Source organism: Balaenoptera physalus (assembly GCF_965194825.1).
Source record: "Balaenoptera physalus genome assembly, chromosome: 18".
Taxonomy (NCBI): Eukaryota; Metazoa; Chordata; class Mammalia; order Artiodactyla; family Balaenopteridae; genus Balaenoptera; species Balaenoptera physalus.
Genome location: NC_138899.1, coordinates 73,100,962 through 73,119,418, shown reverse-complemented (window position 1 = coordinate 73,119,418; position 18,457 = coordinate 73,100,962). Strand labels below are relative to the sequence as shown.

The 18,457-nt window shown below is 39.3% G+C and overlaps 1 protein-coding gene across 8 annotated transcripts in view; it reads left to right on the top strand.

Annotated features, from left to right (window-relative positions):
- The window catches only part of FRY (FRY microtubule binding protein), a 434,377-nt gene that overhangs the window by 242,617 nt on the left and 173,303 nt on the right, over positions 1-18,457 (top strand). For all 8 annotated transcript variants that reach the window (XM_082435479.1, XM_082435480.1, XM_082435473.1 and 5 more), the window contains one exon: positions 15,806-15,859. In XM_082435479.1, the coding sequence (XP_082291605.1) occupies positions 15,806-15,859 (54 nt within the window). The remainder of the gene's footprint in view (positions 1-15,805; positions 15,860-18,457) is intronic.

Genomic DNA, 18,457 nt, shown 5'->3' with positions numbered 1-18,457 from the left:
ATTGCCTTTTTTATCTCATGTGTAAAACAAACATTCAAGATACTTAGGGGCTGTGGAACTTCAACACGAATGAAAATGCTCACCCGTGAGTCAAGCCAAATTCCAATTCAGAAATGGCAGCAAGGGCGGCATTCCCCCTTCACTCGGGTTCTAGCTGTTGGTTCAGATAACGGCGCTGTGTCACCAAATCCCACCTGAAAAGAGGCTTCTCTGTGGTGCTGAGTGAAGTGGTTTCCATTCTCTCGTGTTGGCTACTGACCTGTCAGTAACACTCTGAGAGGCACTTGGCTGGAAAGGCTTGTAGAGTGTGTGTCACATTCCTTTCCATCTAAATAATGCCCCGTACGTACCAGATCGGTCAGTCAGGATGTTCTAATTCCAGAGATTTCCAGCCATCACATTGGGATCAATGTCTTACCCCATAAATATCAGCTCTGTGGCTTCATGCATACCCACTTCCCAAGGTTTTCTGGGATTCCCAGTGGGTAGCATAATAAATTGTGAACTTCTCAAAGGCAAAAACTATTCCGCTTATGCTCAGGATGGAGATTGGGAATGAGACAGTGGTTCCCCCTCCTAAAGGTAGGTCGTTACTATCAGAATTGCCTCCCCTCCTCCCTTTGGTGTCCAAGAAAATAAAATGCCTTTCAGACAGATTAGGGATTCTTCTTCCCATACATTCAGTGAAAATTTTTACTTTAATCAGTATTCTTAAAGTATATAATACAATAAGCTACAGGGGTTTAAAATCTGTGATTTGATGAATTTTGATAAATTTGTACCCTGGTGTCAGCATCACCTCAGTCCAGATACAGAACATTTCCATCATCCCCAGGAGTTTCCTGTGCCCCTGTGCAGACAGCCCAGACCACCACCCAGGGCCTCAGGCAACTATTGATCTATATATAGATTAATTCCCATTTTCTACAATTTTGTATAAATGGAAGCTCTAGTTTGTTTCATTCACTGTAATGTATTTGAGGCGCTTCCATTTATTATTTATCAGTAATTCATCCATCTTTATTGCTGAGTAGAATTCCATTTAATGTATGTACCACAATGTGTTTCTTTAGTTACCTTTGAATGGCCTTTGGGTCAAAAAACAGTGTTTGAGTACAGTTTTAACCAGCACAAGTCTTTTTTTTTCCTATTCTTTTTCAGATTCTTTTCTGTTATAGGTTATTATAAGGTATTGAATACAGTTCCCTGTGCTATACAGTAGGTCCTTGTTGTTTATCTCTTATATATATAGTAGTTTGTATCTGCTAATCCCAAACTCTTATTATCCCTCCCCACCCCCTTCCCCCTTTGGTAACCATAAGTTTACTTTCTATGTCTTTGATTAGCCAGCACAAGTCTTGATTACCATAGATCATGCTAATAATTACAACAATGTATATTTTATAAGGTGTGTTTTTAAGTTTTATTGAAGTATAGTTGATTTACAGTATTGTGTTCATTTCTTCTGCACGGCAAAGTGACTCAGTTATACATATATTTAAGTTATTTTTGATAGTAGCTTATAGATAGGTAGGTAGGTAGATAGATACTACTTTCTATAGTAACTTCCAAGTGTGATTGTACTTGAGGCTATGCATTATACAAAGAGGAATAAGACAGATTTTTATAAGAACAACTGCCATTTTTTGGCTTACCTGTCATGTTTCAGATGTACTAATTTTCACATTAACCCTAGCAGATAGGTAATAATAATAATAATAGTTCATGTTTCTCTAGTGGCTACTGAGTGCCAGGCACTGTTCTTAATACTTGAATAACATCAACTCACCTAATTTTTCACATCAACATCATAAGATATGTACTTTTATACCCCACTTCACATACAAGGAAAAAACTTGTCAAAAGTCACACAGTTAGTAAGTGGTGGGGCTGGCATTCAGTGTAGACCACCCATCTCCTGGATCCTTGCTCTTAACCACTACACTCGTGGCCCCCTTCATTTTTAGTCGGAGATGCCGAACCTGGGAGATTTAATAAAACCTTACCAAAGGTGGTGGAGCTAGGGTTAATGTCCTGATTCAAATCCTGGTTTGATTGACTCCAAAGTCCAAGCTCTAATCTACTCGGGAAAGGATGTGTATGTGAATAACCAGGATGACTTTGGTTAGGTACACAAGAACTAGAGAATACCAAAAGAGCTACTAAGAGTGAAATCTCTGTCACTTCTTGTAGGAGTGACCAGGGAAAGTGTGGTGGAGTGAATGAACCTTAAGGGACAAGTATGATTTTTTGATGAGAGGTGGTTTGGTTGGGTCTGAGAAGAGTGTGAGTGTGAGTGAGTGTGTGTGTGTGTGTGTGTTAGTGGTGCCAGAAGATAAATCAGAACATGATTGATTTCAAGTCCCCAAGAACATCCCTGGGGAGTGTAAACATTTGAGGAGAAAGACCAGCCTATGAAGGACACAGAAAAGGGATGTCTAAAGAAGTAGGAGGAGAAAAAGTGGGGGATGGCATGAGTCAAGTGGAAAGAAGGGAATCATCAATAGTGTTTCATTGCAGCTGAAAGACCAGAAAGAAAAGTACTGAAAGATGTCCACCACATTTATTGTTTGGAAAGTCACTGGGGCTTCTAGGGGGACTATTTTTAGTGGTGACAGAAAAGTCAGATTGCAGGTGGTTGAAAAAGGAGTAGGGGAGGAAGGGAAGACAGGAAGTGTAGACCACTCATTGGCGAGCTAAGGATGAGAAGGAGTAGGGGAGGAAGGGAAGACAGGAAGTGTAGACCGCTCATTGGCAAACTAAGGATGAGAAGGGGGTGGAAAGAAAACAGTAGCCAGAGGTGGAAGTGTGGTGAAGGCAGATGCTAAGATGAAAAGCTCTAAGCATGTTGATAGCTGAGAAAAAGAGCCAGGAGCGTGGGGGAGGCTGGCATCTGGGGAGTGGGGAGCTGGGTGACCGTGCAGAGTCCCAGAGGAGGCAGGGAAAGATCCATCCACGTGTAAATGTCCACTCAGTGGACGTAACGTGCACAACTGGCATATATATTGGGACAAAAAAATCCAAAATACCAACAAAGCCAGAAACAGATGAGTGAAGGTGGCATCTTGCAGTTCTCAGTAGCTGCTGTAGTTTTTACAGAAATGCCTGTGGGAGATGCTCTTTTGTTCAATTAAAATGAAGATTAACTTTGTATCCAAATTTAATTGAAGTTTCCCCTCCAATGTTCAAATAATGGATTTGTCCTTGGGACTGTTAGATTTGGCAGAGAATTGGCTTCTCTGAAATGTGCAAAGCCAGCTGCAAATAGGACAGGTTCTCTCAAGAGTTTTTAGTTCTTAGAAAAAGTGCCAAAATATTCCTCCAGATCTGAATCTTACCTTCTCATTTCATATCACAGGGTAACAGGCAGCATCTTACTTGCTAATACCTGAACTGATATGAGATACTCTCATTCTCTTGATCCGGGGATTTTCCCCCAATATTCTGGGTAAGAATCAGCATATATTGTCTTGTTTAAAGAAATCCGTTTGTAACTGAAGAGAATAAAAGGGAAACACAGTTTCATCCGTTTCTGTTAGCCCCCTTCTTCCGTAGATCTCCAGTGGTTTTAACTAGTGCTCATGAATTCTTACTAGAAACCTAGCCAGGTCGGTGTGAAGTGATACTCATTTGTACCTGTGGACAAACTGAGGCACCATCAAGGAGGCTGAGTCTTCCGCCAGAAGTTCAGTGATCCCTGCAGGCAAACAAAATGACCGGAGTGTATCTTCAAGATGATTCCAACCCCCAGGTCCCTGATTGCCCCTCGTCATGTAGGGAGAGACTTTTGGGGAGAAATGGTCAGTATTCAGAACTGTGACTTCTCAGGCTTATTCCTTAGATCTGTTTCCAAGGTTGAATCACAGTTGGCACAAATAAGATCTGAAGAAAAAAAATATGTGTCAGACATGAAGATATTTTGAACCTCATTTTTCTTTGGTTCAGCCTGAGAAAGGTACCTGCCGCTGTGTGCTGATTGTTCTGGATGAAATGCCTTAGCGGCATCTCAACAGTCGAGCCCACGGCTGCTCTGAAGTGGGCAGCTCACTACACGTCCTCCCTGTGTTCTGGTGAAGAAGAGGGATCCCAGTTGCGGAAGCTCAGATCTGAAATTTTTTTGTTGACTACTCAGAACAGACATGTGTATTATAAAATTTCACTGCTGATGGTATCAAAATCCTGAGTCAGTGATGCATAAACAAGTTCTTATAATCAAAAACACTAGTTTCAAGACTTGAGAAGTTTGGTGTTTTTTTTTTTTTTTAAACTTGGTTGCTTTTATAGCATCCCACCATTAAATTAAAAGGCTTCCTCTAAATTACATATTAAGAATTAAAGTCACTGTAGTCATGTTAGATTTTTTTTTCAGAGAGAGGGACAATTACCCTTTATAATGTTTCTTTCCTACTTTCTGTAATACAGCTTTCTAGTTACACTTGGAAGCTTCCAGGAAGGTAAAATTAAAGCTTTAATTAATGTTAGTGGGAGTGTGCGTTGCCTCAGGAAAAGAGGTGGAGCTTAGTTTCAGCTCCTGAACATTATGAAAGACGTTACACATTTTAATCTTTCTAGTTCCAATAATAATGGTATTAAAAGGAATTTTAATAGTAGTAAAGACTCTCAATTATTGAGTACTCTGTGTCATTCATCTTCTAGTTCTATGAGATAGGTTGGCATTATGTATCCTTATGTTACCTAAAAGTTAACTGAAGCTTAGAGAGGTTAAGTAAGATCCAGTAAGGGACCTAGGGGTCAAAGTCAAATCTCTCAGGTTCTAAAGTCCATGCACTGAACTGTTATATAATAATTAAAAGATGTTAAAATAATATCTCATAAGCAAGGCTGGTGACATAGTTAACAAATTGAATAAGCTTATATTAACTCTAGTGACATTGCTGGGTGACATGTTTATTGAAATATCTCTGAGGACAGTAATACTGGGATCGTTTGAGATTAGTGAAGTCCTACCTGTGTGGGGCACATTGCGGATTTTTTCAGGCCACTCAAACTTCAGAGGTAGAAAGTGATTTATTAAATAAGCTCCTTGTATTCCCCAAATAAAACACCTTTTGATACAGAAGAGTCTCTCTAGACTTGTCTCACTGCCATGTCCTGCCATGCTATGGCCATCTTTTCTCTTACAGATTACAGAGAAACCCAGTGTGAAACAATTATAAAGTGAAAATGTAGCTAGTGGGCACTGAAATTGTTCGAAAATTGAGGTAGAAGTCAATGGCCTTTTTAGGTAGGTACGGGCACAAAGAGCTTTTAGAGTTTGTGTTTTCTTAAGGGAGGGAGAGGTTGGAACGTCCCAAGGTTTGAGAAGCACAAACAGGGACCTTTCTCTTTTCCTGTGGAAATGCTTGAAACCCCTACAGGTTTCTTCGTGACAGGAGAAAATTCCTCTTGGATGGGTTGGGACAGCAGTGCTCTTTGATTCAGGGGAAGCAAACTCGAAGAAAAGCGCACAGTGCAAACTGAGAAGGGCAGCTTGCTCCTCACATAGCAGGCGAGATGCTCGCCACCCAGATCCTGCCTGGAAATATGAAGAAATGGGATGGGGTGGGGTTCCTTCTGCAGCTCCAGCAGGAAAAGATAAAGAGTTGTGTAAGTACTATAGAAATCAGTTTTAAGTGACTTAGGCCATCTTGGAAAGTGAGACATTATAAAAAAAATTTTTCATGGTGACAGAAGTGATACATCATGTTCCCCTGTTTTTAGTTGTTTGTTTGTTTGTTTATGGAGAATTTCAAATATGTGCTAAAGTGGGAAGACCGTGTAATGAACACAGTGACCATCAGCAGCAGTTACCAACTCATGGCTAATTTGTTACACTCCCAGCTCCTCTCCCCAGTAGTATTTGAAGCAAATGCTAGAAACCATATCATTTAATCTGTAAGTATTTCAGCATGTATCTCCAAAAGATAAACATTCTTTTTTAAACAAAGACCATTATCACACCTAAAAAATTAAAATAATCCCGTAACATCATCAAATATCTAATGTGTTCAAATCACCAATGGTTTCATGAATGCCATACTTTCTCTTAACAGATTATTTGAATCCGGCCCCAGATCTGATTCACATAGTGCAATAGCCTTTAAAAAGAAAATCAATAGGCTCCACCTCCATTTCTTTTTTTTTTTTCACTCTTTGCAACTTTTTATTGAAAAAATATCTTTTTTTTACTTCAGTTTCCTTCAGTCTGAGTCTTGCTGATTGCATCCCTGTGGCGTAGTGTAACATATTTCTCTTACTCCTTCCTAACTCTTGTATTTCCTGAAAATTGGAAATGATATCTAAAGGCTTGGTTAGTTACAGGGTTGTTTTTTTTTTTCTGTTTGTTTTTGTCAAAACTATTTCATAGTGTTTGCTTCCATCAGGAGGGGCTTAATGTCTATTTTGTTCTCTTTGTGCTGTTAGCAACCCCTGATGTTCAGTGCCAAGTCTCAGGATGCTTTTGGTTTGCCCATCTCTTCTGTTCACTGTCACCCAGTGAGCCGGGGCTTCTGGGCAAGGTCGAGTCACACGCTGAGGTCTTCTCGCTTTGGACCACTAAGAATTTTCGGGGATCCATGACCCCAAAGTTTTGGTTTTTTAGAATGATTTTTGAAAAACAAACATATCATTCAATTAGTGAACCTTTAGTAAATAAGTAAATCTGTACTAAAATACAGAACAAAGACAAATTTTAAAAGCATACAACGCACACTGTTCTTATTGGACAAGTGAGACCGTTATTTTGAGCCTCCTCTGTCATAGTCTGTTTCTACTTGTTCTTTAAGTATCCATTGTTTACTCTGTGTTAATTTCATTTTACTACTTATTTAATGCTCTTTGAGACCCATGATTCCTTGAATGTGCAGACCTTGGATTCTTGCAGACCTTAGATTCCGTGCGCTGATCTCCTGCAGGAGAACCTCAAGCAGAACCGGGCCTCTGCAGATCTCTTTCTCAAGTGGGCATGAGCCTTATTGCTCTGCCTTGTTTTCAGATGCCTCTCTCCTGAGCTTGAGCAAGTTTGCTTCTCTCCTCTTTTCCATTCTTCCCTCCTTCCCTCCCTTCCTTCCTTCCTCTCTTCCTTCCTTCCTTCTTCCTTTTCTCTTTACTTTTTAGCCAGCGTGATACTGTCTTCCCCAGGTCTAGTTTTTAACCTCCTGACACTGATAAAATCTATGTTGATACACAGAAAATCTTGGGAATGTTAAAATGTGAACTTGATTCTCTGTGCCCAAAGCGATCTTTCCAAATGCATAGGGATATATTCATTTAATAAACCCTAATAATAAGTTTCAACTCTGTACTAGGAGTGTAGGGAGACAGTCAAGTTACAACACAGTGGAAATGCTGACAAGAATAGGTGCAAAGTGCCGTGTGACAAGGAACAGATGACTCTGCCTGGGAATAGTGGGGAATGGCTTAATCTTGGAAGTGACGTTTAAACTAAGTCTTCAAGGAATATGATTAAGACAGCATATTTGTGTAAGAACCATTCAGGAGAACATAGCGTAAAAGTATATTGTTTTACTGGGACATGGAATTCAAGTAATTGGCTAATGGACTTGACTTTTGAGTATAGCAACAACTTACCATATTAACTTTGCTTGCTAGACATAGTAAGACTTGCCGTAGGCTATTTCCTTCATATGTATGCAAATATGTGAGCATAAAATATCATGTTTATCACCATTCCCACCCAGATAGTAGTGGGAAAAAATGACTTTTAGGCATGGGACGTTCCAGGATGTGGGTGGACAGAGTCACCTTCCATCCTCCACTGTGATAGGATCTCATCTTTTAGGATGAAAGGATGGCAGATTCCCAAGGTATGGACTGCTGAGTTATTGCAGGGGTCTACAGATCCACATGTGTATCAGCCATTTAGGGTTTTTTGTTTGTTTGTTTATAAGCCCACACCATGCAGCATGTGGGATCTTAGTTCCCTGACCAGGGATCAAACCCATGCCCCCTGCATTGGGAGCACAGAGTCTTAACCACTGGACCTCCAGGGAAGTCCCAGCCATTAGCGTTTGACTGAGTACGTTATAGTTTCCCATGTAGATGTATCCCCACTTTCCTAATGTATATAAAATAAGTATTGTTGCAAGATAGTACAAAACCATTTAAAAGTATCATTGAAATCATAGTATTAGCTCTGTCATTATGTATGGTTTTAAACAAGAAGATAGAATTACTATCTTGTATGTTTGGGGTATAAGTCTATGCTTGGTGGTTGAGAATTCCTTGAAAATTTTTGACAATAAAAGGGGTCCTCATAATAGAGTGGTGAAGGTTAGACAACATTGCAAATGCACTTAGTGTCGCAGAATTGTACACATAAAAATCGTAAAAATGGTAAATCTTGCATCATATGTATTTTGCCACAATGAAAAAGTATATTAAAAAATTCCTTTAACTTACAGCAAAACACACACATGCCAATAAGAGGATCTCATAGTTGAAGAAACTGGACATCATTAGCCTACAGCTTTGATTAATTTGGCAAATGTTTAACCGTTACCAAGCAGAGCCCTGTCCTGTAACTTTAAGTGCTGGGGAGAAATAGAGGGGACTGCATTTCTGCAGCTTGTAGTCTACCGGGGGTGGCAGTCAGCTCATCACTCTTGGTAAGTGCTATAAAAGGAAAAGTATAATATACTTTGAAGAGGCAATGTTTATTAGCCCTTAAGAAGGCAGCATTCTTTTTATTTTAGGTGAATATGCATTTTGAAGCTGTGTATTTTGCAAATGAGACAGAGCAATTAATTCATATGGTTCCTGGTAAAGCTTTTAGATACCCAAACTGAGCCAATCTCTTCAAGAACAGAGACTCTATGGGGTGGGGTGGGACTCGCATCCACCTGAGGGTATATGTCACCTTTTAAGTGGAGAAGAATGGAAAACTGAGGCAGGGAAGGGTCTATGCGATCAGCAAAATGTAAATGGAATCTTTCTGGGACACCATCATTAGCTAAAGTAAAACACTATTTTTTTTTAACATCTTTATTGGAGTATAATTGCTTTACAACAGTGTGTTAGTTTCTGCTGTATAACAAAGTGAATCAGCTATATGTATACATATATCCCCATATCCCCTCCCACTTGAGTCTCCCTCCCACCCTCCCTATCCCACCCCTCTAGGTGGCCACAAAGCACCGAGCTGATCTCCCTGTGCTATGCGACTGCTTCCCACTAGCTATCTATTTTACATTTGGTAGTGTATATATGTCCATGCCACTCTCTCACTTCGTCCCAGCGTACCCTTCCCCCTCCACGTGTCCTCAAGTCCATTCTCTACGTCTGCATCTTTATTCCTGTCCTGCGCCTAGGTTCTTCAGAACCTTTTTTTTTCTTTTTTTTAGATTCCATATATATGTGTTAGCATACGGTATTTGTTTTTCTCTTTCTGACTTACTTCACTCTGTATGACAGACTCTAGGTCCATCCACCTCACCACAAATAACTCAATTTCATTTCTTTTTTTTTTTTTTTTAAAGTCTTTCAGATAGTGTTTCCTGAAGCCTTTTTTTTTTTAATTTTTATTTATTTATTTATTTATTTATTTATGGCTGTGTTGGGTCTTCGCCTCTGTGCGAGGGCTTTCTCTAGTTGCGGCAAGCGGGGGGCCACTCTTCATCGCGGTGCGCGGGCCTCTCACTATCGCGGCCTCTCTTGTTGCGGAGCACAGGCTCCAGACGCGCAGACTCAGTAATTGTGGCTCACGGGCCCAGCTGCTCCGTGGCATGTGGGATCTTCCCAGACCAGGGCTCGAACCCGTGTCCCCTGCGATGGCAGGCAGACTCTCAACCACTGCGACACCAGGGAAGCCCCTCAATTTCATTTCTTTTTATGGCTGAGTAATATTCTGTTGTACATATGTGCCATGTCTTCTTTATCCATTCATCTGTCAGTGGACACTTAGGTTGCTTCCATGACCTGGCTATTGTAAACAGTGCTGCAGTGAACATTGTGGTACATGTCTCTTTTGGAATTATGGTTTTCTCAGGGTATATGCCCAGTAGTGGGATTGCTGGTTTGCATGTTACTTCTGTTTTTTAGTTTTTTAAGGAACCTCCATAGTGTTTTCCATAGTGCCTGTATCAATTTACATTCCCACCAACAGTGCAAGAGGGTCCCCTTTTCTCCACACCCTCTCCAGCATTTATTGTTTCTAGATTTTTTGATGATGGCCATTCTGACCGGTGTGAGGTGATACCTCACTTGTAGTTTTGATTTGCATTTCTCTAATGATTAGTGATGTTGAGCATCCTTTCATGTGTTTCTTGGCCATCTGTGTATCTTCTTTGGAGAAATGTCTGTGTAGGTCTTCTGCCCATTTTTGGATTGGGTTGTTCGTTTTTTTGTTATTGAGCTGCATGAGCTGCTTGTAAATCTTGGAGATTAATCCTTTGTCAGTTGCTTCATTTGCAAATATTTTCTCCCATTCTGATGGTTGTCTTTTGGTCTTGTTTATGGTTTCCTTTGCTGTGCAAAAGCTTTTAAGTTTCATTAGGTCCCATTTGTTTATTTGTGTTTTTATTTCCATTTCTCCAGGAGCTGGGTCAAAAAGAATCTTGCTGTGATTTATGTCATAGAGTGTTCTGCCTATGTTTTCCTCTAAGAGTTTGATAGTGTCTGGCCTTACACTTAGGTCTTTAATCCATTTTGAGGTTTTTTTTGTGCATGGTGTCAGGGAGTGTTCTAATTTCATACTTTTACATGTATCTGTCCAATTTTCCCAGCACCACTTATTGAAGAGGCTATCTTTTCTCCACTGTATATGCTTGCCTCCTTTATCAAAGATAAGGTGACCATATGTGCGTGGGTTTATCTCTGGGCTTTCTATCCTGTTCCATTGATCTATATTTCTGTTTTTGTGCCAGTACCAAACTGTCTTGATTACTGTAGCTTTGTAATATAGTCTGAAGTCAGGGAGCCTGATTCCCCCAGCTCCATTTTTTGTTCTCAAGATTGCTTTGGCTATTCGGGGTCTTTTGTGTTTCCATACAAATTGTGAAATTTTTTGTTCTAGTTCTGTGAAAAATGCCAGTGGTAGTTTGATAGGGATTGCATTGAATCTGTAGATTGCTTTGGGTAGTAGAGTCATTTTCACAATGTTGATTCTTCCAATCCAAGAACATGGTATATCTCTCCATCTATTTGTATCATCTTTAATTTCTTTCATCAGTGTCTTATAATTTTCTGCATACAGGTCTTTTGTCTCCTTAGGTAGGTTTATTCCTAGATATTTTATTCTTTTTGTTGCAATGGTAAACGGGAGTGTTTTCTTAATTTCACGTTCAGATTTTTCATCATTAGTGTATAGAAATGCAAGAGATTTCTGTGCATTAACGTTGTATCCTGCTACTTTACCAAATTCATTGATTAGCTCTAGTAGTTTTCTGGTAGCATCTTTAGGATTCTCTATGTATAGTATCATGTCATCTGCAAACAGTGACAGCTTTACTTCTTCTTTTCCGATTTGGATTCCTTTTATTTCTTTTTCTTCTCTGATTGCTGTGGCTAACACTTCCAAAACTATGTTGAATAATAGTGGTGAGAGTGGGCAACCTTGTCTTGTTCCTGATCTTAGTGGAAATGGTTTCAGTTTTCACCATTGAGAACGATGTTGGCTGTGGGTTTGTCATATATGGCCTTTATTATGTTGAGGTAAGTTCCCTCTATGCCCACTTTCTGGAGGGTTTTTATCATAAATGAGTGTTGAATTTTGTCGAAAGCTTTTTCTGCATCTGTTGAGATGATCATATGATTTTTCTCCAACTTGTTAATATGGTTTATCACATTGATTGATTTGTATACTGAAGAATCCTTGCATTCCTGGAATAAACCCCACTTGATCATGGTGTATGATCCTTTTAATGTGCTGTTTGATTCTGTTTGCTACTATTTTGTTGAGGTTTTTTGCATCTATGTTCATCAGTGATATTGGCCTGTAGTTTTCTTTCTTTGTGACATCTTTGTCTGGTTTTGGTATCGGGGCGATGGTGGCCTCGTAGAATGAGTTTGGGAGTGTTCCTCCCTCTGCTGTATTTTGGAAGAGTTTGAGAAGGATAGATGTTAGCTCTTCTGTAAATGTTTGATAGAATTTGCCTGTGAAGCCATCTGGTCCTGGACTTTTGTTTGTTGGAAGGTTTTTAATCACAGTTTCAATTTCAGTGCTTGTGATTGGTCTGTTTATATTTTCTATTTCTTCCTTGTTGAGTCTCAGAAGGTTGTGCTTTTCTAAGAATTTGTCCATTTCTTCCAGGTTGTCCATTTTATTGGCATATAGTTGCTTGTAGTAATCTCTCATGATCCTTTGTATTTCTGCAGTGTCAGTTGGTACTTCTCCTTTTTTCATTTCTAATTCTATTGATTTGAGTCTTCTCCCTTTTTTTTGTTGATGAGTCTGGCTAATGGTTTATCAATTTTGTTTATCTTCTCAAAGAACCAGCTTTTAGTTTCATTGATCTTTGCTATCCTTTCCTTCATTTCTTTTTCATTTATTTCTGATCTAATCTTTATGATTTCTTTCCTTCTGCTAATTTTGGGGTTTTTTTGGTCCTTCTTTCTCTAATTTCTTTAGGTGTAAGTTTAGGTTGTTTATTTGAGTTGTTTCTTGTTTCTTGAGGAAGGACTGTATTGCTTTAAACTTCCCTCTTAGAACTGCTTTGGCTGCATCCCATAGGTTTTGGGTTGCTGTATTTTCATTGTCATTTGTTTCTAGGTACTTTTTGATTTCCTCTTTGATTTCTTCAGTGATCTCTTGGTTACTTAGTAGCATTTTGTTTAGCCTCCATGTGTTTGTATTTTTTACAGGTTTTTTCCTATAATTGATATCTAATCTCATAGCACTGTGGTCAGAAAAGATACTTGATATGATTTCAGTTTTTTAAAATTTACCAAGGCTTGATTTGTGACCCATGATACGATCTGTCCTGGAGAATGTTCCATGAGCACTTGAGAAGAAAGTGTATTCTGTTGTTTTTGGATGGAATGTCCTATAAATGTCCTATAAATATCAATTAAGTCCATCTTGTTTAATGTATCATTTAAAGCTTGTGTTTCCTTATTTATTTTGGATGATCTGTCCATTGGTGAAAGTAGGGTGTTAAAGCCTCCTACTATGATTGTGTTACTGTCAATTTCCCCTTTTATGGCTGTTAGCATTTGCCTTATATATTGAGGTGCTCTTATGTTGGGTGCATAAATATTTACAGTTGTTATATCTTCTTCTTGGATTGATCCCGTGATCATTATGTAGTGTCCTTCTTTGTCTCTTGTAATAGTTTTTATTTTAAAGTCTATTTTGTCTGATATGAGAATTGCTACTCCAGCTTTCTTTTGACTTCCATTTGCATGGAATATCTTTTTCCATCCCCTCACTTTCAGTCTGTATGTGTCCCTACATCTGAAGTGGGTCTCTTGCAGACAGCATATATATGGGTCTTGTTTTTGTATCCATTCAGCCAGTCTGTGTCTTTTGGTTAGGGCATTTAATCCATTTACATTTAAGGTAATTATCGATATGTATGTTCCTATTACCGTTGTCTTAATTTTGGGGGGTTTGTTATTGTAGGTCTTTTCTGTCTCTTGTGCTTCCTGCCTAGAGAAGTTCCTTTAGCATTTTTTGTAAAGCTGGTTTGGTGGTGCTGAATTCTCTTAGCTTTTGTTTGTTTGTAAAGGTTTTAATTTCTCTGTCAAATCTGAATGAGATCCTTGCTGGGTAGAGTAATCTTGGTTGTAGGTTTTTCCCTTTCATCACTTTAAATATATCCTGCCACTCCCTTCTAGCTTGCAGAGTTTCTGCTGAAAGATCGGCTGTTAATCTTATGGGGATTCCCTTGTATGTTATTTGTTGCTTTTCCCTTGCTGCTTTTAATATTTTTTCTTTGCATCTAATTTTTGATAGTTTGATTAATATGTGTCTTGGCGTGTTTCTCCTTGGATTTATCCTGTATGGGACTCTCTGCACTTCCTGGACTTGATAGACTATTTCCTTTCCCATATTAGGGAAGTTTTCAACTATAATCTCTTCAAATATTTTCTCAGTCCCTTTCTTTTTCTCTTCTTCTTCTGGGACCCCTATAATTCGGATGTTGGTGCGTTTAATGTTGTCCCAGAGGTCTCTGAGACTGTCCTCAATTCTTTTCATTCTTTTTTCTTTATTCTGCTCTGCAGTAGTTATTTCCACTATTTTATATTCCAGGTCACTTAGTTATTTCCGCTAGTTTATCTTCCAAGTCACGTATCCATTCTTCTGCCTCAGTTATTCTGCTATTGATTCCTTCTAGAGAATTTTTAATTTCATTTATTGTGTTGTTCATCATTGTTTGTTTGCTCTTTAGTTCTTCTAGGTCCTTGTTAAACATTTCTTGTATTTTCTCCATTCTATTTCCAAGATTTTGGATCATCTTTACTATCATTACTCTGAATTCTTTTTCAAGTAGACTGCCTATTTCCTCTTCACTTGTTTGGTCTGGTAGGTTTTTCCCTTGCTCCTTCATCTGCTCTGTATTTCTCTGTCTTCTCATTTTGCTTAACTTACTGCATTTGGGGTCTCCCTTTTTCCAGGCTGCAGGTTCGTAGTTCCCATTGTTTTTGGTGTCTGCCCCCAGTAGCTAAGGTTGGTTCAGTGGGTTGTGCAGGCTTCCTGGTGGAGGGGACTGGTGCCTGTATTCTGGTGGATGAGGCTGGAACTTGTCTTTCTGGTGGGCAGGATGGCGTCCGATGGTATGTTTTGGGGTGTCTGTGAACTTATTATGGTTTTAGGCAGCCTCTCTGCTAATGGGTGGGGTTGTGGTCCTGTCTTGCTAATTATTTGGCATGGGGTGTCTGGCACTGTAGCTTGCTGGTCGTTGAGTGGAGCTGGGTCTTAGCGTTGAGATGGAGATCTCTGGGAGAGCTTTCACCGTTTGATATTACATGGGGCCAGGAGGTCTCTGGTGGACCAATGTCCTGAACTCGGCCTTACATCCAGCCAGAGCACCAAGACCCTGTCAGCCACACGGCTCCAAACTCCGGAACTCCACACTCCAGAGGCCCTCCTCTGGACGTGCTTCCTCTCCCCTTCCACGCAGGTCCAAAACACTATTTTTTGATGTATAACTTTTTGCATGGTTTCTAATCCTAAATCAAACTTGGGTCAATATTAACTTCCAAAAAAAGAGAAAGATACAGGTAAGGCTAAATAGTTATAAAATGCTTTCCTGAAAAGTCAGTTAAGGCTTCCTAATGTAAACGAAGAAATAATCGTTAGGAAAATTTATTTCTGTAGACCTTTTCACTTCCCAGATTATTTTTGCAGAGATCTGGATGTGTCGCAGGTCAAAATATCATGCTCAGAAATCACTGATAACACCTAGTAAGTTTGTGATTGGTAGGCTGTCCATCCTTCAGACTAATAATTATACCTTATTTTGTTTCTAAATCTTAGGACCTGGAATAGTGTATCACTTTCAACTTTTTATTATCTTTCAAGTCCCAAGATAGGTAATAAAATTTTAAACAAATTCCCTAGTTTTTCTTATGTGGTTTCCATTGAAAACACAGGACCACTTATAGCATCAGATTTGAATGTCTTGGTCAAATGTGTGAAGATGAATAGTAAAAATCCTGGTGGTGATGATCAAACACAATACGTTAAGGTTTGAATAGTAAGGAAGAGTTTCTCACATATTTGAAAACCGGTGTCTCTTCATCCTATAGAGGGAGAAATAGATGAGAAATATTTTAATAATAATGACATTTCTTTTGTAATATTTAAAAGCCTCTAGTAATTTTTCTTGCCTATATTTCTTTCTAGGAAAAGCCATTGACAAAATCTCTACAACGTGGAGAAGACCCCCAGTTTGATCAAGTATGTAATATATGTTATATACTGGTTTTTATTTGTTTGAGGATGTACAAAGGCAAGGGCTCAATGCTCACTATGGTGTATTGATGAACTTCCTCAAAGAGGATACAGGAGTGTGATCTTAGGAACTGTGTCCTGCAGCTTTTACAGTGACAGCTTGTAGTAGATGTTTAGTAAATGTCTATTGGTTTGAATTGGAAAGAAATGAAGTGTTGAAATAATATGAGGAGGTCATCAATTAATATGAGGAGGTCATCAGTCTTTGGTTACCAGAAAAGATAAAGGAATTTCCATTCAAAAACTTATTGAGATTCTTCTGAATAAATGGTACCATATGACGATCAGATCTCTGCCCTAGAGCTTTCTTATATTTTATCCAGCATTTTGTTGAATGCCAGCTATATGCTTGACACAGCATTAGGCTCTGGTGATACAAAATCTAGGATAAATTTTAGCAATCCTGTGAGAGAGACCACCTAAGCAATAATTATAAAACAGTATAGTAACTTAGATTCTAATAAAGTGATACATGAACAAAACAGTTTAAGACAGAATAAATACAAAGAAGGTCCTTTGAAAATAGATCAGGACTAGTAAAAGGACTTCCAACTCTAAACAGCAGGTAATAAACATAGGAAACTAGGATCTTATCAATCCTGGTTGAGTCACTTCAGGAGGGCTTTAGGTGTGTTTAGAATGATGGATAACAGGACATCAGAGGAGGTAGGAAATGTGTGGTGTTTCCTAAACGTCTGCATTTAATGACAAAGAGGACAGCATGTTCTTCTTTATAAACCTCATTTGGTGCCAGTAGCAGAGGCAAAATCCTGCTGGATGCACCATGGCCTGATTAATACAGTGGGATTTTTATATTGTCTTATGGAGAACACACAGAGAGTACGCTTTCTGCAGTGCTTTGAAATTGCCTTTAATGTGGAATCAAGAGGAAATGCTTTGGCTGTTAAAGTTCAGACTTGTTCGATCCAAAAACGTTAAGGCCTGATTATAGAGACAGAATCCTCCATTCTCTATTTTATAAACTGTTGACTGAGGGAGACCTCACAAGTTTGCAGTCACGGCGGGTCTTGGAAGGCTGGTGCGGCCCTGGCTTTGTGCTCTGTTGCTGGCAGAGCTGGCTGTTCTCTGGAACGCTGGTGGAATGGAGTATGGGCTTCGTCTCTCTGTGCCATGGAGCTGTCTTCTCTCCTCATATTATCCTAAGTTGCTGTCACCTGGTCCTGCTTGGGAGGTCAGGGACCTGGGGTGAATGTTTGGGGTCATTATTTTCGAAATGTGGCAAGTGTGGCTCTTTCTTTTCTCCTTAAGAACGTAACTATTATCTGTCTTCCATAATTTTTCACTCTTATTTTCTTTGTCTCTATCCTCTTAGATTATCACTGTCCTTTCCTCAAAAAAATTGTGTTTTCTTTTTCTCCAGGTTAGTGTACTTCTTTCTTTATCCTCTGGGAGAATAGTACTTTAGCATTTTAACATTACATGTAATAGTTATCCCAAATAATTTGGCTTAGACACAATGTCTCATTTATTATTCAGCACTCTATTTCTGCATTTCAGCATTGTGGGAAAGAGATAGATTTTGGGGTTTAAATCCCAACTTTGCCACTTAATTAGCTATAATACTTTTAACCTTGCTGCCTCAAAATGTTGAAATGCAGAATCACTGCCCTGCCCTGATCTACTGAGTCAGATTCTGCAGCTTAACGAGATCTCCAGGTGACCCCCACCCACACTGATGCTTGAGAACCACTGCTTGTAACACATCTCTGTGTATTAAAGACACTTTAGGGGTGAACCAGTAGTGAGGTGGTCACTGAGGACTTTCAAATAAGGCACATGAAATTATCCTCTGATTGTAAAATCATAAATTTACACATGAACCATGACAGAAGACAACCTACAAAGTTGGTCTCATTTTAAAGAGGTAGCAAGATCCCCAGGCCAGAAGGAAGTGTGACTGAAGTTGGTCCCTCTGTGGATTCAATGAAAAAGAAAGTCAGCCAAGTCACCTTTGAAAGTGCCCGTCCACTGTTTCAACAGCAAATTATAAGAATTGTGGTTCTATTGGCAAGGCCGTGAATGTATCAAGCTCTCTTAGGGTTTTGATATCAAAGGTCCAAATTCTGTAATTCCCCTTATTCTGATTCCAAGCAGGAGGATGTTAGTCTGGAGTCACACAGGTCCACCTACGGGAGAAGAACACGCTGGTGACACCTCCTTGGAGCTATAGACTCCATTGCTATACTCCCGGGAGCAGTGGTACCCACAGGAGTGACATTTATTTAGTACTTACCATAGGGGAGGCACTATGCTAAGTGCATCCTTTGGACAACGGACAACTGGTCCCTGTTTGGAGAATATTTTTATCAATTTCTCCCTTTTAAATGTCCCTGGCATGAGTGATAGGCTAAAGAGAGCTGGGCTTCTGCACTTTCAGTGCCTGATGCTGGGTGGCCCTGTTTAATCCTCCACTTGCCAAGCCCAGGATTCATTTTTCTCCTGTTAGAAACAGAAGCAAAAACAAAATAACAAGAATCATGTAATACTTTATAATTTACCAAGCCTCTTCTAAATTTTTTTATA